This window comes from Chenopodium album, chromosome 11, assembly GCF_948465745.1.
Source record: "Chenopodium album chromosome 11, dcCheAlbu1.1, whole genome shotgun sequence".
Classification (NCBI taxonomy): Eukaryota; Viridiplantae; Streptophyta; class Magnoliopsida; order Caryophyllales; family Amaranthaceae; genus Chenopodium; species Chenopodium album.
In genome coordinates, this window is record NC_137844.1 from 57850074 (window position 1) to 57871974 (window position 21901).

Genomic DNA, 21901 nt, shown 5'->3' on the forward strand with positions numbered 1-21901 from the left:
TACAACTTGCAAATAAGACAAACTAATAATAGTTGTCTTACAAATTTAATGTATATATTTTTATAATTGCAATTTTGATATATATTATTTAAAAATTGAGTACAAATTAGTGTATAATAAAAAATTAAGTGATATTTTTATCAGGTACAGGGTACCCTACAGGTTTCGGTTCCAAAAAATTGAGAACCTGATCCGGAACCTGTTACAACAGGTTCTCCAATTTGCTACCCGGAACCGAAACCTCTTGTACAGGTTCCGGTTCCGGAACCTGCGGTTCCTAACAGGTTCCGGTTCCGATTCAGGGTACCCTAATTTTTTGCTCACCCCTAATCTTACCAAGACAAATATAGAATTGCCCCTAAATATACGTTTATATATTATTTTTTACAAAAATAATTGTTACGTGAGACAGATCTATAGACCCTAAAAGCTCATAATTAGGTATATCTCCCCTATAAACTCATAAGATTTATTAAAAGTTATGTATTGCAAAATTTACAAGTTATTTGAGTGTTGCTGATAGAAATTAAAGAGCTAGGCCTTGAGAGTGTTGAGTGTAAGAAAGTACAAGAAGCAACTCAATTAGCGTAATAATTGGTTTTGCAAATCATCGAACTTTTCGTGTATGAGACTATATATATGATTAATTTATTAGAAAGATAAGTTTTGTTAAACATTTAAAAGATATGTTATTTCTAGACCAATTGACATAGCATAATTAATTATGATTGTATTAGGGGAAAAGTAGAATCAAATCAAAGAGCTGACTTTTATCAAGTTTATTAATAGAGTAATTTTTTAAGACAAAATATTATTCTTTTAAGACATTTTTATGATTTAATTGCTCCTTTTAATACATAGAAGTTATGAATAGAAGGTTTGAATGATGAAAGAATATATGCTTGTTGCTAGTGGGATCAACAATTCAACATACTTTCGGCAAATAAATCATCTTAATTAAATTATTATTCCTGATGCACTTTCTTGCTGAATTCTGTGTAATTAATTAATGTGATCAAATTTACTACTGTAGTTAGTGTGTTAATTAAGTTTTGTTTAGTCATTTTAGTAAGGCAAAAAATATATATAGCTTTCATTATCTTGTTCCAACCTAATATAGACTAATGAAACACAAGAAGTATTAATTAAACTTAATTATTGTTCAAAGTTGATAAGGTTGAGACAGTAAATTCTTGATTCTTTGGATAGAACAGAGGTTATGTATACGTGGATATTAGTTAGTATCTCGTCCTATTTTTTTGGAGTTGTATGTACTTTGAGTGTAAAGTACAATGTGTCTATAATATGCTTCGTATACTTTTTTATTTTAGGATTGGACATGATTACTTTGTATTGTAACGAGTGCGTGACACAATTAGGGAATTAGATAAACATATGTGTCGATGATGTGATACAATATGATATAAGACTGAGTATAAAAACTAAAAGTTAGGAGCAAAATTAACATTAATAAGCAACCTACTAGTTAGTACGATAGTATCCCAATACTCAATCAATTTTTCCTATTATATGCATATCTACTTATTTACATTCTTTGTTGAACTAATTACAAGAAAATGTGGGAGAGAGGATTGATTGTAATTGACACTTCATAAGTTCATAGGTTTGTTAACAAGAAATTGTGACTGTTACGATAGTATCTTGATGTCCTAAAATGATTATAGTGATATCTTAGATGGTTGTACATAGTTGACGAGGCGTGCAGATATCAGTACCTAGCTATTGATAGTGAGATCAATTAATTTATTGATTAGTGCAAAGGGCATAAAAGTAAATTAAAGCTTTACAACACACTTCTGGCCCATTCTTCCCAATTATCATAAAGAAGATTGCATTCATGGGGGCCATGCTACATTCTCCACTTCATACACAAATAAATTCTGGAGAAGTGTACAATTTTTGGGAAACCATAAAACAATGACATTGATTACTTTAATAAATTCTCAACTATCACTAACCTTAGTCAACAAAATTTCTACCCCTCTCTTTCTTTCTCAAAAGAAATGCTAAAGTAAAGCTAAAAAGAGAACAACAACACTAACAAAGTAAATAAAACAAAAGTATTAGATATAACACCCAACACTCTTAAATCTTCCCATCTCTTCTATCTTTTGCTCCTCCTCCTCCTCCTCCTCTACCTCTACCTCGTTCTCTACTCGGAGAATTCGGTTGGTAAAACCCGTGTTTCTTATGAAATCTTATGTTGTGTGACGTTGTCACAAGTCTAGTTTTTGTATACTTCATTTTTTTTGAGGTAAACTAATGCAGTTTCTAGGAAAACCAAAACCTTTGTTACCTTTCATGAACACAAAAGATTGTTCTCTAAGGTTATGCAGCACATTTTGCCCTAAATGGTGCGACGGTATAATTGCACCATTTGTTCCACCACCTCCCTTTGCTTTCCCTGAAGACAAGTCTCAAACTAGCACAACTTTCTCACCTCTAGTGATTGCGATCATTGGAATCCTTGCGAGTGCATTTCTCCTAGTAAGTTACTATGCCTTAATCTCTAAGTATTGTGGAAAAAACACAAACTCAAGTAGGGAGAATCGAGTTACAAATAATGAAGAAATCGTCGAGGAAGATTATGATAATGGTAGTAACAACCATCAACATGAGGCTTGGCTTATTAGCACACCCGGGTTAGATGAAGCATTGATAAAAACTATCACGCTTGTTAAGTACAAAAAAGGCAATGGTTTGATAACAAGTAGTGATTGTTCTGTTTGTCTTGGTGAGTTTCTTGAAGATGACTCTTTAAGGCTTTTGCCTAAATGTAGTCATGCTTTTCATGTTGCTTGTATTGATACTTGGCTTAGGTCTCACTCTAATTGCCCTCTTTGTCGCGCTAATATAATCTCCCCTACACCTAATAATTCTTCATCTGTAGTCGATAACAATAACAATAACAATAATGTTCGAGATCATAATGCTTTGTTAGAAAACCAAGTTCAAAGGGAGGATGTTAACAACTCAAGTGAAGAAAGAAGACAAATGGGTGATCTTGTTGTAGGACAAGCAAGTGGGAATTTACCAAAGACAACTCCTTTTCGAGCTTTAAGTGATCTTGGTGCTAGGAATCATGGAGGGGTTGATACAATGAGAAGGTCGATTTCCATGGATCATCGATATGAGACTCGAGTTTCAATTCCTGATGTTATTAGATGCAATCATGGAGAAGAGGATTGTGTAACGAAAATTGGTGAATTTCGAGATCAATCTTTGAAGAGAGTATTAGCTGGTGAAAGCAGCAAGCTTGGTGCTTGTAATACTAGTAGTAGTAGTAGAAATGGAGTGTTGCATTGTGTTACAACTAGTGTTGCTATGAAACGATCATTTTCGAGTGGTAGATTTTTGTTTAGTAAGCATGGCAGAGGAAGAAATGAAGTGATTATTCCTCTATGATAGATTATCACACCCAAAAAAAATGATTGAGAAAATTACTAGTATACTTTTTTTTGGATTGTCATGAATTGTAAGAAATGTTTAGCAGATTAATTGTTTGAGAATAGTTAGTTTGTTTGATGTAATTTATTAGGTGATTAGAATGGAATTTAAGGCTTTTTTCTTTTTCTTTTTCTTTCTTTTTTTTTTTTTTTTTTTTTTTTTTTTTTTTTTTTTGCCTTCTCTGTTTTCAATTTGATTGTAAGGGGAAGTTTGTTCATGCAAATGAAAAGTATAAATTGAATTTACTAGTTTCATACAGATTATTATGTTGAATATGTTCTTTGTTACATGTGTCCAATGTGACCTGCAGCAGTGTAAAATTTTGGTCATTATTCAATATGATATGAATAGAATACATAGCTGATATATTCGATTTAGCTAATTTTAATACCTACCCCGGCTACTCCACTTGTTCCATAATGTTCAATATGAATATCTCGGGATTGCTATAAATGGATTATATTTAGGCGATATTTCATTCAATAGATTATCGGTAGATTCCATACGATAATCTAGGTACTTATTACTAATGAAGCCATGGAGGTAAAAGTAGGAAGAGTGGTGAAGTTCATTAAAGGCAGTCCTCAATGAATGCCTGTTTGAAAGTAGTTCGTAATCATTGCTCATTGATCAGCACTCAGAAACGTGTTTTTGCCTTGTTCAGATTGAAATTGGCAATCTTTACAGATTGATGAGCTAATATTTGGCCATCACATCAGCTAACATTTGGAAAAAAAGTACTTAAATGCATCATCAAAGTGTTCATACCGACAATTCAATCAAGTGCTCCTTGTAATCTATGATCATACACTTGTATCTTAGCGAATAGCGATTCTTAGTAATTGGCTTCGACCCCCTTATCAATCGAAAGATTTTGTTACACCTTCACATCCTACTAATAATGACTTTGATGTAACATTGACAATGTCTTCTTCAAGTCGAACCTGAATTAGCCTTAGCTTGTTACGATGTGTTGCACGTGTACTTCTTAGACACTACCTAAGATATCGTCACTCTCCGTGTGCCACTCGCCTAATCTTCATACGAGGTCAAGTCAAGCTTCTTAATGTGGCGTACTCAACAACACCAATGTACCATCAGCTAGCCTGCTAGTTTATTCCCAAGAGAAGTTATTGCACTCGCTAAGTCAATAAGGTGTATGTCCTTACCCTAGCTAAAGTTTGTGATGACAAGCTTTATTTCTTCCTTATAGTATCAGTGTCTTGGCTTGCCTTAGGGCCAAAGCAACAAATGGCAGCACAAGATAAGGCAATGCAAGGTCAAACTAAGGCAAGCATCTTAAGACATGATAACGAAAGGTGGACCGTGATAACGAAATAAGGTGGATCAAGGCATGAATGAGATGATTTTGGGCACCAAGTAGTCCTCTAGAGGCCTTTAGGAACCCTTGGAAGCAGCATGATGTATAATCTTTCTTGGTCCAAAAATGTTCTCTAGGAATCTAAATATGAAAGCTATTCACGAAACCGGACCAATTTCAGCGAAGAGCTGACCAATTTCTGATAGTGACTATTTTAAAATTTATGTTACATTGATAGCGAAGAGCTGCAAGAGATAATCGTTTATATCACCAATTTGGCATTACAAGATCCTACAAAGGTGTACAAAATTCTTCATCTTCATTAACGGATGGTGTTAATTATACCCAAAGTACATTATAACATTAGTACTGCATAAAACACATGAAAGAAGAAACTGAATTTTAGCATCTAACATCAATGACTTTGGATTAACGGGCCGAGGAAATATTATCATTGATCAATTGGGCCATTTACAAAAGCCCAATACGTAACGAGTTAATAGATTCAAGAAGTTGACCCAATTGTGATACGTTTAGGACAAAGATTATATTGTCAATCTTCATTACAGTGTTCATGTTTGTAAGCAAACTACATATTACAGACAAACTTGAATAAATAAGAACACAACCCAAGCACTAGTGTAAAATTCATGATCAATCTAATTGTGAACCCTGAAAATCTTTCAACAACAAAGATAATTTGCTTGGAAGCCTATTTAGATTATTAATAAAACAAGCAAGGATATTGCAGTGTTACCTAATTCACTATTCACCCTCGTGAACCACTATTTAGAACGTGTGAAATGGTACGTGGTACATATGTACCACGGTACACTTTGGGATTTGATTAACAAAACTAAGTCACAAATTACGCTCCCATACCCTTTTTACGTGCCCGTGATATGGGTAACAATGAAATATCCCAAGGAGGTGCTTAAATTAAAATCTAGAATCACCGAAAGCTAATATGCTAGGAAGGAAGGAACAGCATCTTGCTCAATTATTCTAAGCATGTGATGAACTGCCTCTGCAATACTATCTACAGAATTGAGCTGGCAACCCTCTTCCACCTGCAATGAGAATGTTCATTTTCATAAAGCTTAAAATGTTTTTACTTCCCAAATTGTGACAAAATAAAGGCATCTCTGTTTATAGTAAATGTAACATATATTGAAAACATGCTATTACATTATGTGGTCTTGCATAGCTAGCTAGGTAGAAATTTGATTTATGCCAATAAATGAAGCTAAATTTGTACAATGATCAATTATTTTCATAATGGCGATCTTTTGTCTTATTACTTAAGGTATACATACAACTAGAGGTGGAAAATAGGTCATTCAAATTAGCTTTGTTTCGGGTTAGTCTTGTTCAAATCATTTTCAATAATAGGTATACAATATTAGTTATCAAAAATCATCAAATTTAGGCTAGCTAGGTCAATTTTACTCCTAGTCAAAATCGAGTAATCTAGCTTTGTATACAATACTGATGATTTTATCCAGGTCAGATTTGCCAAGAAATGCATATAGTGAATGTAACAAAATGTAGTACAAGTGTAAAAGTATACATACCTTTGCGCTGATGGAATACAGGACTAAAGGGTCCAAGGTGGTGACACTAAGATGAAGGATGGTGAAACGAAATGTATGAAAACCAGAAACCAATTTTGATAATTGCCTTGGGTTTTTCTTCGAAAGGATTCGGATATTTGCATGGGTTTCAATCAAGGTGACCTCAATTTCGGCTGCTGCAGCTTTGCTCTTTAAGGTATACTTGTTACCAAGTTGAGATATAGAGTGATCAGAATCAGAGAAAAATTCTGGTAATGGAGTTAGCAATGTGCTGTTACTGTGTGTGGTGGTGGGAGTACTGTGACCAGCTTCTGATCTCGTAATTTCTGATTGCTGTAGCAAGATCATTTTCTGAACTTCAAGGGAATGCACCAGATGCTCAAGCTCCTTCACAAATTCTATAGCACCACCAACTATTGAGGCCTGGTCACCCTGCAGAAATACCGAACATTTGTGTATAATTTCAAAGAGTACAGAGCTTTGAAAATTATGTTTGTGTGTGTGTATAGGTTAATTCTATCAAGTCTTAACCAAAAATTGCAAAATTCACAACACAAAAGAGTTTACAATCACATCTCAGGGGAAAAAAAGCTTCATCAACCCAGAAATAGGCCACATTCATTTATAGTTCTGTCTCAAAATAATGTCACTTTCTACATTTAGTTATTTCAAATACATGAACTTTATCATACAACTCTTAATGGTATCCTTATAAGAATTCTTAGAAATGATTGCATAAGGTAATGAACAAAAGTTTTGAATTGTGAAGTGTTATTATGGTGTTGTAGCTTTATTTGTAAAATTATCCCCTTAAAAAAGCCCATATGAAATCGACCTATTACTTAGGGACGGAAAAAAAGAGAAATAATTGACATCCTAAAGAGTAAAAAATAGTATGAAAGAACCAAAAGTAGTATGAAATATACGTTTCTTATGCAACACTGATACGATAAGAGGTGATCAGCACTATCACAGATTAAAATGATCACGTTTCTTATGTAACAAACTAACAATGATAGATAAGAGATCAGCACACTAATATAATATTGATGACTTCTATTACACTATGCATAATCAAAGTTATTGTGCATGATTTTTCATCATACATATAAAAACAAACACTGTTTTAAACAAGAAACTTACTAGCTCAAGATTAATGAAACAGTGAGCATCAAAATTGAAAAATACTTAAATACTTACCCTTTGAGCATAAGATTCAGGCATGAGGGATCGTAGAACAGCAAGGTGCTCATTCATCTGCTTACGACGATTCCTCTCGACAGTAATATGAGTCATCCTCTGTGTCTCAGCTTCTTCCTTGTTCTTGCAAACTTTTGGCTTTCTCCTCCTCTTCTTCTTTCCTTGCACCCCCAAATTCACCCTCCGGCTGTCTGTTCTATGACTCGGACATCCAGACGTACCACCGAGAACTTTAGGCTGTTCCACAACGACAACATCTTCCATAATGCCAAAATTACTTCCATACATAGGAGCATTCAGAGTTTCATATACCATGAAGTTACAGATATCATTGTAGTTAGGCATTGCTTCTAATGCCATCTTCTCCTCCTCCCTCGCTCTAACACTTAATAGGTCGATTTTATGCATATAACTAGCCTAACAAAGAAACTTCATCAAAGAAACAGAAGAGTCTGAGACTCATACTCTTATTCTCCATTCAAGCCTAGCATAGAGAGGGAAGGCTAAAACCCGAAATTAAAAAAATTACGTGAAACTACAAAAAGCGAAGCACGTGAGAGGGCAACCTGTTTCAGGAAAACATACTGAGTCTCTGAAGAAGTATCAACGGTAGTGAGTTAGAGATGAGCAGTGTTAGTTTTGTTTTCCCAAATTCAAAAGGATGCTACCCAAGAAACTGCCATGGTTTTGCTGCTAGGGAAGGTGAAAAAGGGGGCCCAACAAAATTGCATGAAAATGAGTATAGTTACAAATATTACAAGCTGTTCAAAAGCTACACTTCATATATTCACTCTAGGGGCCCTGAGAGAGGTCCTCAATTTGTCAGGTTAACCCATTGATTAGTGGACACCTAAATCAACTTATTTGTCACTTGCATGTCATAATCACTTCTTTTTAACTCATTACATTTAACTATTTTTTGGATATATAACATGGGTTAATTGTCTAGAATCAATGTTGTTATGATTTAACTTAATTATTAAGTACAAAGGCTAGTACAGTATTAGTTTCTGTGATGCCAACTCTACCTTATTATGTTAAGTTAGCCTAAAAGTGTTCCATTTCATGGTCAGAGGATTCGTAGGTCGTATGAGGAACCAGAGTTAGTACATATGGGAAAAGTTAGTACATATGACGACACAGTTAAACACGAGTTATTCATGAAATCAGCAAACTAGAATCAAATAGTGTAAATCATCAAGTGTTCAACAAATAAGAGCAAGTTTAACCAAAAAACGGAATTCGACCATTATATGATGAAAACACTACGGAGTACATTATATGGTCCCGAATTGAAACCGGAGAATACAACCTTAGTCATCCACAACACCCAAAACCCCTCAAAGAGGAGGTTTTATTGAATTGAAAAGGAGGAAAAACTGTTTTCCTAATCAGGTGAAGAGGACGGGAGGTGGACCTGGGTCATGGTCCAAGCTGCCAGAGTTCACATCAGAGGGATCCATGTGAAATCTTACCCATGAAAAAAGTACATTATAATCATTAACATGTAATGTAACAAAATATGAACAAATTATAAAGTTTTTCTGCTGTTTTATATCATAATAATACACCGAATAGCGACATTTTGGTATCTATAATACAATCCCTAGACAAATAATCTCTTCTCTATTCCTGTCATATATGCCAGCTGATGGAAAGGCATATCAGAAAGCTCACCTTTGCATGAGGAGAAACAAAATTACAAAAAAAAAAAAAAACATCTTCACATTAATATGACCTGTACTATTATGATCATGCTATTTTGATATATTATAGAGACAAATGTCCTCAAAGAAAACAATGAAGCAGATGCATGTGGCTGATACTGAAAGCACCCCCGAACCAACAAATCAGAAAATGAAATGTAATTTGGATAAAACCTATGAATCTGTATCTATCTGTACTGAATAAAGAACAGATACAGTTCAGAAAATAAGCATCAGGATTAGAAGAAAATATAAAGCTTTGGGAACTGATGAAGTTCACTCTGTTTAAATTTCTGTTTAAATGATGAGCTGTTCAAGCAAATGTTTCTTACACAATACACGTTCAAAGTAATGGTAGAGAAAACACAAACAAAATTGGCATTGGTATAACGCTGAAATGACCCATCACTACCAAAACTTCAACCGAAAACCATAAAAACTCGCAAGTCCAGTGAAGAAACTCAGAACAAATGCATATAGCACTAAAATAACCAAGGCTTGATTTGAAGAAGCAAACAGAGTATCGATAGATAAGTTTACCAGTCCTGTTAGTAAATTTGCCTGCACAAAGGGGAAATTAAATAGAGAGAGAATCAACTCAAATTGCACAAATTAAGAGATCAATAATAAGGGAAGATAGAAAATAACTTAATTATTATAACAAGTACCAGAAAATATATAAAGCTCATTTACCAATAGGAAGGATGCCAATAAATTTTGGTCAAAAGCTACTTCAAGTGCCGTGAAGTTACTCCCAGGAGTGAACTCAGAAAGCATAAAAATTGCCAGAACCTATCAATTTTAGCAATTATTAATGTTAAATGATCAAGACACTGTTATATGGAGGATTAGAGGCTACCAAAATAATGTACTTATTTTAGTAGTATTACATATTAGACATAAAAAGGGTCATAAGCCGCATAAGTCATGACTGTAATTTTACTTAACCTTATGCATTACGGAGTATAAATTATTATTCCTTTCACACAAGTAGCATCATTTTTAGTAAATATGCACTTGTGTACCCATTGTACTTCAACAAAATTACAATCCAAAGGCACCTCACCAGCATACTATAGATCAAATAAAAAGCAAATGACCATTTAGTCCACATAGATTGACATTAAAAGTTAAAAGATATACCCACTCGACATTACCCCAATGCCTATAAAGATTATTGAAGTTTTATCAGAAAAATCTTTGCACCATGACCCAAGCCTGAGCTATACAAGAGTATTAACATCACAGTTAAGCGATTAAAGTAAACAACATACTTGTATTACTATTTAATTTGACCATGATTTTGTATCATGAAGCATAAAATCCTAAATCTTAACTTCCAGCAGCAATTACACAGTAGAACTGATGGCCCAAAGTTATTTCTCTGTTTCTGCACAGAAAAGTACTAAGCCAATATACGAGGAAATAAATAGGTGCTAGATACACCTTGAAAGAGGGAGTTCACTACTAAAAGGCATGGTCCCTATTTCCAGGGAATGAGAAGATTGTGACAAAATACCAGGTTGTTTACTTAAGTTTAAGCAAAGCAGAGGAGAACATAAGAGGCACTGAAGGTGCATTCTGTACAGTGATTTTTGGAAGATGGGTATGCCCTTTCAAGATCTAATCATGTTGCTTCTTGAGCACAACAAGAGATAAGGGATTAGATGTATGCTATAGAACCAGAAAAGCATCTCATAAATTTCAACAGGAATGTTCAAGTTTTCAGTAATACGTAGCAGTAGCTAAAAAACATTCTACCAAAAAAAAAAAAAAAAAACAAGCTAAAAAACAAGATTGAAAGTGTTAGCCGGCAATGGTTTGTCCACAAGGACCGCAATAAATCAAGCTCAACATCCCTAATTATCAGTCAAAGTCACTGAATATATGGCACAGTTGGAGCCAGGGATACAAGCTGCAGTAATTACCAATAACAGAAGGCTTTTCACCCTAGTTTCTGGCAAGTTGCAACCATAAACAACAGATGTGTAGTATATCTTTTGGTATAAGTGGAAAGCCGAAAGCCAAATGTCCAGGCCAATAATCTATTTCAATAATAAGCCTGGGCCTAAAAAAGAGCAATTACATTTCAGAATAGGGGTCCTTCCAGAGTTCCAGTTAGTAGAACGAGAAACTACATAACCCAATGTCATAGGTTCAAATCCTACAAAGTGTGATTCCTATATAATAAGAAATGGAAACTCTTACTGCTCAAGCTGGTTAATTTCCACGATTGAAAGTAGTGATTTAGAACTTGAATTATAAAATCAGGATTTGATAGAACATTCTAAGTAAACTCTCAACCAACCACACTTCGAGTTGTATACTGTAAAGATAAATATTATATACAATACCACAGTTTACAAGCAACACAAATCTTTCTGTAACAAATCAATCAGATCAGCTGATTAAAGAAAATAGAGGGCAGCAAGGAAAATAGAATACCTCAAAATTTACAGCCAACACAAGCATCACATAAGCCATGTTGCACTGAAAAATATAATAAGAAATTTAATTAAGTCGGAATAATTAAATAGTAAGCTAAGATATTATAATATTAACTCAACATCATAGTAGCAATACCATTCTCCGTGAGACTTGTTCTACATGCAGGTTTAAAACGAGAGTCAACAGCCTACATTGGTGAGAAATGATTAGCAGCAGAAAAACCACCGAATGACAACTAAATCTAAGTAGGGACAAAGAAATCTACCAGAGTAAAACAGAAACAGCACAGACTCTGTATCTTGTCAGCTGATCTCTATGTGAAGAAGCAGAATTATTGTTCTTAAAGAAGAGTTGATAGCCCAGCTGAACACCAATCAGATACATACCCAGATATCCTAAGAATGAGAGACCATTAACATCAGACATCTACACACTCTCTAAACTACATAGAATTTTAATTTTTATGTAAAAATAGATTTAGCTTCAAAGCAATTTAGAAAATAAGTAGTAACATATGATGATACACAAATATCTGATAGAGAGCCTTCTTTCGAAACCCACTAGCAGCTATTTTCTAAGAATTTCCTTCCATACAAGACATTGCCAATTGCCAAAGGTTTAAAAAAGGGGGGGAGGGAGGGGGGAGGGGGGATGTGCTTAAAGGCCCTTACCAAATATACTAAAAATGCCTTCTTTGTTTTGGCTTATAATGTCCAATCCTCTAACATCCGACAGAAGATAAGTGTTTAACCCCTGCACCAAAAAAATTTGATACCCTGAAAAACTGATGAGTCAATTTAATCAACAGGGAAGACAATTCATTGTCATTAGATTGACATCGGCAAAAACAAATAAGAAAGGGAAATTTAAATATGATAACCCTGAGAATCTGAGATTGACAAAGTTCTTGTAGTAAATTTACTACATAGTCACTGCTCATAACAGTCCTACGATTTCATGAATTCACATCATATCCCACTGACCCAACATTTAAAGGAAACCAAAGTTTCCAATTGTATAACTTTCAGTCGTCATCACAATAACTTTTTATCCAACATAATCACATGCTAATCTTTATTCTTATCAGCACTCTGACTTGACATTGTATTTTTTTTCCCAATCCCTGGAAAATTTCACATTGTTATTCATTTTCAGTTTACGGCTTTAGTTTTTTCCAAAATTTAATTTATGTGATGCAGCAGGAAAAAATAGTTTTAAGGTCTTGTATTTTTTATTTTCATTCAAACACAACTTGGTGCGAAAGAAGAATATGTATCACAAATAGGAGGGAAATACCAATTTTTAAGCATACATCAAATTTATCATTAGATCTCCTACAAAGTAACTTTTCATGTAATTGTGCATTGTAAATATAGATATTGAGTCCCTCCATTTCTAAAATTTCTTCCATTCAAATGTACACATTTGTCAATACACATCTTTGATCATTGGTATCTCTAATTACGAATTTCAAAAATTATACAAATTAGATATTCTTTAAGCACTCATTGATATGAATCAAACAAGACCCCACATGACTATTTTTTCTTATATACCAGTAATAGGAAATAATTTTGAAGATTCTTTCAAACTGTGAATAGTTGCAAAATTCTAAATAGGAAGAACTTTAAGAGACAGATTAGTTTTTGTAAGAGATTATCATAGATAATTTTCACCCTTTTATAGTGCAGTGCAACAGTTAAAGAGTTTAGAGGATTGAAAGAGGTCTCATGAATTTATTGATTTTTCTGATTAGTCAGTGGAAAAATTAATTTTGAAAAAATATCACCAAATTTGTCATATATTTGAAAACATATTACTATGTCTAGCAAGAGATTTTCTACAGCATCATGGAAATTAAGATTAGGGCATGAATTTCGTTCTGCCTCAGATTATTAAGAGCTACAAAGTATAGACCCAGTTTACAAAACTAATGTTATTGTGGCCGAAGGAAGATGGAATGATGTGAATCTTAACAAGACTCAAGCCTACCGTGTGCACGAAGGCCACGAACTGTGGGACACACTATTACTTAAATTATGAAAACCTTTATCATGTAGATATTCACACAAGGAAAACATACCTATAAGGATGAACAGACCTAGAACCCCACAATATTGTGGATGAACATTGATTGCCGATGTCAGAAGTGAGATTGCAGCAAGAGTGAAAAAGAAATTCCAGTGCACACCATATTCTCCCACATGGACCTAAGATGACAAAATGACAGATATAAGTTACAAGAATCTCTTCAACTAAAAAAACAATGCAATGCATAGTCATGGACAGGGCCACACTGTCAGGACTTCTTATACATCTGCAGAGAGTAGTCAGAGACTCTCAATCAGAGGTTACTAACAATAAATTGCTACTAATTATCTTTTGATTGAAATTTAGGGTTGTCAAATGGGAAATTTAAACCATAACAATGTAAGACAAAAGTCTTATTAATCCTCACCTGATAATCCACTCCTGAAGTTGAAACGAGACGAGCAAAACCCAACAAGATCAGTGGACATGTAGACTGAAGTGCAATCTTCCATCCTCTGAGGTCACATAAGAATCAGCAGAAATAAAATCCAAATAATTACAATATAAAAATTGTTTTAGTAATAACAAATACAAAGTAAACATAATGGATGCCACATATGTTAAGCTTAACAACAGCAAAACAGACTCACCCTGAAAATACGTCACGAGCGTGCCGTGAAACCAAGGCATTAGCCACCACAAATGATCCCACTCCCAGATCCATCTGATACAATCACATTAATAGGAATAAGTTACAAAGGACTTTAAATTTCTATACATATTAAGGCTGACTGGACAGCAAGAAACAGTGTATAAAACTATAAACTTTGAAGTATCTCACAAAAAATTAATAGCCGAAGGTACTCCCTCTGTTTCACGATGCACTGTTCTAAAACAAATAAGAGAGGCTATCAAGACAACAAGGAGTATAAATTACTAAGTGACAAGGACAACACAGAAAGGCCTGGATTACAAAAGGCATTGCATTTATTTTCTTATTCAATATATAAATACCACATCCTATCACTAATCTTAAATTTAAAGTTCTTCCATGGTATTTGCGGGCTGCAATTAGCAGGAAATCCAAAAGACCTTTCCCATGATGGTCATCCCCACTTAGGAACCAAAACAGCCCAAACAGGTATTCTGAAAGAGGGATATTTTAATGACCATGTCTTTTCAATCTAAATTTGTGAATCAATTTACTAAAAGGTAGAAAAGATACATGAATCTACAACATTCTTACCCAACTGGTTCCATAGGTCTCTGTCTTTGCGTATTTTCGAGGAAATATTTTGAAGTCAACAGCAAGTATACATATACATGTAATTATCATCTGCAGTAATCATCCTTGTGAGACAAAAGGGACCTTATGAGAACATAATCATACAGTTATAGTGCTACATCAAATAATTACACTTAAACAAGGTAAATCTTTTACCATGGCAACTCTGAACGATGATATACTTTTCCGTACAGTATCACAAGGTTGGTGGCTTCCAGGAGAAGATGATGTACTGTATCTGCCCATATGCACACAGAAAATTAAAGGTCATTAATCACCAAATTCATGTTGTACCAATAATTTTAGTTACTTTGCATGACATAAGAACTACCTTTTGACTAGCATTAAGAGTAGAAGAAATAACGTCAGCAGTAGTGCTAGTTTATGTATCCATTCTGACAAAACCTGGAACCAAAAAAATCTTTTGTCAAGTTGACTAATCCTTCTATCACTGAACTATTATACAATAATGTGTACAATCACTAAACATATATCAAAGCATATAAATGCAAGCTTCCAACCATTTCGAAATGACACAATATACAAGTGATACAGCCCCATTCAGAATCCAATTGCCGCAAGAAATCCCAGAGATGGGAATTTGATGCATTCTATCCCATTCTTTTGTATTGTTTCAAAGATTTCACAATGCTAGGCGCAAATGAAACTCATTTCCAAACTAAAAACCAAACAGCCTAGACTTAAGCAAAATAATCTGCATGGACATGGACATGGACTTGTGAGCAATAAAGTAGAGGAACTCAGTAGCACACAGATGATTCTTGCACTACAATTCCCTAGCATTAATATTAAAGGCTAAATACATCACCTACCCTCTATATGATTTTCCATTTCTGCACTTTGTACAGTAAATTTTTTTATTATAGAGGTCTACTGCAATATTTATTTCAATTTACAAAGTACATCTACTTTTTGACTTCAACAGTTAAGGGGTTCATGATTTGCTAGTTCTTCACTTCTTGAAGATGAAGCAAGAGTAGAGAACAGGACTAGTGCAGGATAGACTTTCTATAATGCAAATTTAACTGTTCTCCAATATTCTTTCACAGTGAAGTTTTGAAAACATTATGTATAATATATAGCATACATAATATAGGACTCTAGTATAAAATAGTGTTGTTAACAATATATATATTTATATTCTTCAACAAATGATTGTATGCATGAGACATGATACTTGCATAATTTATTCATATACAATAAAGTACAATACTTATTTATTTATTTTGGTAAAATATACTTCCTCCATTTCATAAAAATTGCAACACTTCGTCCAAAAATCTCTCACACTTTTAGTCAAAGTGTTGCAATTTTTCTGTAACAAAGGAAATAATAATTATTTATGTATTTTATTACTGAAAAGGGAGAAAATTCAGGAAAATAAAAATAATAATAATAATAATAAAGCGTGACAATTCTGTTGATAAAGATGAGATGAAGTTTCATTCCAATATTAGGTTATGGATACTTTTCCATCTTGCATTAAAAAGGCTTTCATGCATTAATTCCATTATGAATGAACAAATGAAAACAATCAAACCAAATTGAACATTGAATGATGTTGAGTAACAAACACAACACCAATATATTATTATAGTATAATAGTATGATATAAACAACAGCATGATGGAAAGTTGCAGTAAATAGTAAGTAATGAATTTAGGAATAATCAACAACACCAATGGAGATGAAGGATTCCCAACACCTAAATAGGAACCTAAGATGCCAAGTTGGTGACTATTGAAAACATCTCTTGCAACTCTTCACTTCCAATACAACCTAATTACGAAATAACCATATAGCTTAACCAAACACAATCTCAAGACTAAGACTTTATAGACCAATTGAATGGCTTGTTATGGTTCCAAACTAACTTATATGACCCTAGAGGACACCACAAGCATTCACTTCACTTTTAGAAAAAAAATTCCGAAATAGGGCCAAAAGCGTGGATTATAACCTTTAATTTCAGACAACTTTTGACTTTTTCGGACCCGTAAAGGAAAAAAGTTGGGGTGCTTTCCATGGACCTCATGACACCCTGGGAGGCCATTTCCGTGGTTGAAACCATCCACTTTGCCTTTACTCTATCAATTTAGCCGTTTTTAACTTATGTCTTCTTTATTAACAAAAGGCCACCGCAAGACTTTGTATGACCAACTAGTGGTCATATATTGTTGCAAACAACATTATATGACCCCAAGATGTATCCCCTGCAATCCCAAGAGTTTTTGACACCAGGTCTCAAAACCTCCAAAATCGGTCCGATTTCATGTATTAACCTTCAATTTTGGACAATTTTATATTGTGTTGGACCGGAAAGAAAAGAGGGAGCTTTCCATGACACCCCAAAAGGCCATTTGGGTGGTTGGGACCGTCCACATTGCCTTAATCGTCAAGCTATCCGTTTACATACATGCATCCCCTCGTTAACACTCTGCCACGGGTCTTTATGTGACTAACCAGTGCCCAATTATGATTTCAAAACATTATATGATCCAAAGATTCATTCTCTATCATCCCAAAAAAATTTGACACCGGGTCCTGAAACCTTTGAAATTGGTCCGATTCGTGTATTATAAATTCTCACCTCACAACCCTTCACGTTAATCTGCCAATATAAAGGTGCCAGCAAGATCAAGGATCAAGACTAAGAATGTGTGTCATTTTGGTCTTGATTTATTAGCCAATCAATTTGCCTTCTTACACAGAGAAAATGCGAAGTTTCAAGCATACACTCTCGAACCATGGATGAATAATCTAATAGATTCTAATAGATGAGCAAAGGGTTAAAAAGTTCAGATTAGATAAGATAAGAATTAATAAGTTCCAATAAGGTGTAATAACACCTTATATGTGGTCTAATAAGATAAGATAATAAAGGTTTGAAAAATTCAAATAAGTTTAGATAAGTTCAAATAAGATAAGTGTGGGATTAATAAGATAAGATAAGTGAAGTTTTTGTGATGAAAATACTACTTAAAATTAAATTGATGGTGTGCGAAAAAAAAAATTATAGATTTATTAACATAACAGAGATGTTTACCATGCACTGGATTGGAACTAGAAGAATGCTAAGTCTCTAACAATGAGAGCAGACCAATCAGCTACTAAAAAAGAATGGGATCTTATGCAAGAGTGCAAGATTTTTAAAAATTTGGAAAGGAAGAACATGACTTGAACACTGATAAAAATTTTAGATCAATAATATTGAACCAGACAAGGAAATCTATATGTGAAGTCATCAACTCATCATAATTCTTTCCTTGGGCATTTTATATAATGCTCCCGCACTATACATGGATCAACTTACAGTGTGAATTAAAAGTATAGGAACAACAATGAAGAGAAAATCCACAGCCATTGACACCATGTAGGTATTGGAATACTTTGCAGTAGCTGAATCACCATCATCTTTCTTTGATGACCTCTGCGATTTAATGGAGCCTGAAAAAAGAAAAAAAAAAAAAAAAGGAAAATTTGTCAAAAATAAGTCAAGTGTGATTAGCTCAAAATAAGCCAACCTTTTAATTAACTTATAATAAGTTAACTTTTAAGGGATATTTTCTTTAAATAGGTCAAATGACCTACAACCTACCAAAGATCATTTTTGTTTATTTTTAATTAATGATTAAAAAAAACTTTATAAAAAAAATAAAATAAAAAAAAAAAAGAAGAAAAGAAAAAAACCCAACCCCACTACTGACGAGCTCCCCCGCCACCCTCACCCTTTGCTGGCCTGCCTGACCACCGCATAAACCACCTTACCCACAAGATCCGTTTCTTTCTATCCCCTCCTACTGCCAACCCTCCCCACCCCCATATCCCTCTTCCCCCTCCCTGAACGCATGCCAATCCCCTCCCTAAATGCCGGCCAACCTAAACTCACGAACCCATTACCCATCTCGCATCAACCCAATAGCCACTCCAAGAAAGCATCCCACCCTAAAATCATGAAAATAAAAAAATAAAAAAATAAAAAATTAAAAAAAAAATTAAAAAAAGAGAGAAAAATAAAAATAAGAGAGAGAGAGAGAATGAGCAGAGGCGGCAATGAGAGGGGAGAGAAAGGAATGGGCAGTGGGGGGGGGGGTGATCAGCGGTAGCCGGCAGGGGAAGGACACGGTTTACAGTGGTCAGCTTGTGTGTTGTGGCCGTTAGGGGAGGGCAGGGGTGGGGGTTGCTCTACGGTGGGAGAGGAGGAGGATTTTTTTAATTTTGCAAAAACAATTTTAATAAAAACATTAATTTTAATTAAAATTTAAAATGGACCAATTATATTATTACACGTGGCATATTTAACCTAAACAACCGGTTTCGCACAAAAGCAACCGGTTATGACTCGTTTTTGGAAGATATCCTATAAAGGTTAACTTATTTTTAGTTAATTAAAAGGTTGACTTATTTTGAGCTAACAACATAAAGGTTGGTTTATTTTTGACAAATTTTCCAAAAAAAAAAATCAATCTTCTAAGCATTTGCAACAAAGAGTAAGTAAAAATCCACACATGATGGAACCTTTAAAGCTTAAGAATGGACAAACACAGATATACTTTTCATGTTGTTTACTAAGTTACTTCCTCGCCCTTTGACAAGCAATATAACAAAGAAGATGCATCACACAAAATTCTTATACTGAGATAAACATATTCCATAATTTAAAAGGATAATATATGATTATAGGTGTAGTAGTGAACCTTGGTCAAAGATGGGAGAAAAGAAGATAACAAAACTTCAGGACAAAAAAAAAAAACACAAATTAATGCTGCAAGGTTGAACTTAACTATCATGAAATGTAGACAGAGCATAAACAGGAAAGCGTAGATATGGATAAGATAAGCCATATTACCTTTTAAAACTTCATTTTTTCACAAACGAGAGAAACAATAAGAGCTTGTATTGTTCAGAACTAAGACCAGTACATATAGTGACATCCCAATTATCCCATCCATTCTAACAAAGGAGAATTTACTATGATCTATCAGCATATGCTAAAGGAAAAATATTGCAATAGATAACACATAAAATATCCACATGTAATCTTTCAAGTGACCAGGTTGAACCTACATACTTGTTTAAGCTAGGCCTCCAAGTTCTAAAGATGAGAAAACAAACAAGATGGAGAAAAAAGGACCTTATAGTAGCTATGCTTTTGAAGTTGGAATAAATTACTAAACATTCAAGGGTTTGGAATAAATGTAACGAATATCCATAAGAAAGCAGGAGAAAATTTTTTAAGCTCGTTACCTAGGATACTTTTGGAAGTTTTAGTTCAAAGAAGAGTTATGTCAATATAACTGGATTCAAATGCTTGAAAATCCAAAGTTCCCTTCCAACCTGGGAGAGAGTATATTAGTTCCTATGAATCCTATCTTCCTTATAATACATTTCCGTTCAACAACTAAAAATAAGAAAGGCAAATTTAGCATAATGTAGTGTCAAGAAAAGTTCTATAGATTGCGTTGTATACTTTGGAGCAAACATCATCAATAACCCAATACCTATAAACAGAAGTAAAGGGATTCGGTTTTATGAAGTTCTTCCCTTGCAATGTCCCACATACCTTTATTCAATGAGCGAACCACAAGCATGGAATTAACTTCAACCATCTTCTCACAATCTCAACTATCATTTTTCACTCCCTATATATCATATCAAAAATATTCCAGAAACAGGATTCTCCTGCATCATATGTTCCGATACCGAGCTGTGGTAACTAAATTCATTTCAACAATATAACAGAAACCCTAATTGTTCTATTCATTGACATAACCATCATCCTACTTATTGCACAATAGAATTCATATATTTTACACAGAAATTACTCGTAATCATAGCTAATTTTAACAGCTGCTGTATCACTAAAATAACATACCAGAAACGTAGTCAAATCCAATTGCACGCCGAAGAAGCACAATAATCTGAGAATTAGTCAAAAAAATTGCAACGAATTCAATTAATTACTCCATACCAAAATTGAAATCGAACAATAAGAAATCAACGAAGCAGAAATATTGAAGAAAACTCACGGGAATCACGAATGAAATTGAGAAAATGTCGAGCAAAGATGATCCAGTTAAGTTGCTAACAAACCTAAATTTGATACAGCCACAAATTTACAAATCAATCAAATCAGATTATTCAGGGTTGAAATCAAAAGAGGAGAGAAAGTTGAAGAAATGGTTAACTGTTCTTTGAGATGCTTGTTATGGTTAAATGACATTGTCGAAGAGAAATCCTCCATTGATGATGTTGAAAGGAAATGCTACTGTTTTTCAAGTTTCTGCACTTTTTTTTATTGTATGAGGAGAAATTCCCATTTGAAAATGAGAAATGAGCATCACTTTAAAGACATCTGGGAATCGGAAGAGAAGTTCTAACCACTTATTGTTATTTCAAAATTCAATGGCAATATTTCTTCAAAAAAAACCATACGACAATATTTTTTCAAAAAAACCATATGACAATACGAAGAATTTTCCTTATAACTCGTTATAAGCGTTTTTAGTTCTAATACTAGTAATTCATTCTGAATGTCGAACACTTATATGTGTTGTTTAGTATAGTTAATACTTCGTAAAAGTATAACAATGAGAAATGCAGAGTACATATATGAGTACAATATACAATATTTTTAAAAAGATATCCCAAATTTTTAAAAATGTAATACTTTGTATTTCTGTGTGACATATATTGCTATTTTATGTAGCAAAACATGCAAATCTTCTACACAATTGATATAATTGATAATACAAATAGTCTAAACCTACATTCCTAAACTAATTAAGTGGCCAAAATTCAGAATTAGACCCAAAAAAAATATAAATAGGGGTTCGTTTGGCATTGC

At 33.9% G+C, this 21901-nt stretch overlaps 3 protein-coding genes across 4 annotated transcripts; 1 reads left to right on the forward strand and 2 right to left on the reverse strand.

The window, feature by feature from the left end:
* Positions 1-1920: 1920 nt before the first annotated feature.
* LOC145567913 (RING-H2 finger protein ATL52-like) lies at positions 1921-3592 on the forward strand. The gene has a single exon (XM_081627335.1). The coding sequence runs from the start codon at positions 2284-2286 to the stop codon at positions 3424-3426; it is 1143 nt and encodes a 380-aa protein (XP_081483461.1). The 5' UTR covers positions 1921-2283; the 3' UTR covers positions 3427-3592.
* Positions 3593-5635: 2043 nt separating this feature from the next.
* Positions 5636-7923, reverse strand: LOC145569394 (transcription factor bHLH71-like). The gene is made up of 3 exons (XM_081628740.1): positions 7564-7923; positions 6364-6795; positions 5636-5859 (listed from the first exon to the last, which is right to left on the reverse strand). Exons 1-3 carry the CDS (start codon positions 7921-7923, stop codon positions 5752-5754), a joined length of 900 nt encoding a protein of 299 aa, XP_081484866.1. The 3' UTR covers positions 5636-5751.
* Positions 7924-9508: 1585 nt separating this feature from the next.
* On the reverse strand, positions 9509-21371 carry LOC145569395 (uncharacterized protein At4g17910-like). 2 transcript variants are annotated; one of them, XM_081628741.1, is made up of 16 exons: positions 21243-21371; positions 21084-21147; positions 20930-20975; positions 18368-18501; positions 15365-15438; positions 15190-15271; positions 14995-15084; positions 14399-14472; positions 14176-14263; positions 13801-13927; positions 12389-12493; positions 11983-12112; positions 11853-11904; positions 11715-11759; positions 9963-10061; positions 9509-9830 (listed from the first exon to the last, which is right to left on the reverse strand). In XM_081628741.1, the coding sequence occupies exons 1-16, from the start codon at positions 21296-21298 to the stop codon at positions 9678-9680; spliced, it is 1419 nt and encodes a 472-aa protein (XP_081484867.1). In that variant the 5' UTR covers positions 21299-21371; the 3' UTR covers positions 9509-9677. The 2 variants fall into 2 exon arrangements, with proteins under 2 accessions (XP_081484867.1, XP_081484868.1); XM_081628742.1 differs by lacking the exons at positions 21084-21147; positions 21243-21371 and adding an exon at positions 20302-20391 and having other exon boundaries at positions 20930-20959.
* Between the last annotated feature and the right edge of the window lie 530 nt (positions 21372-21901).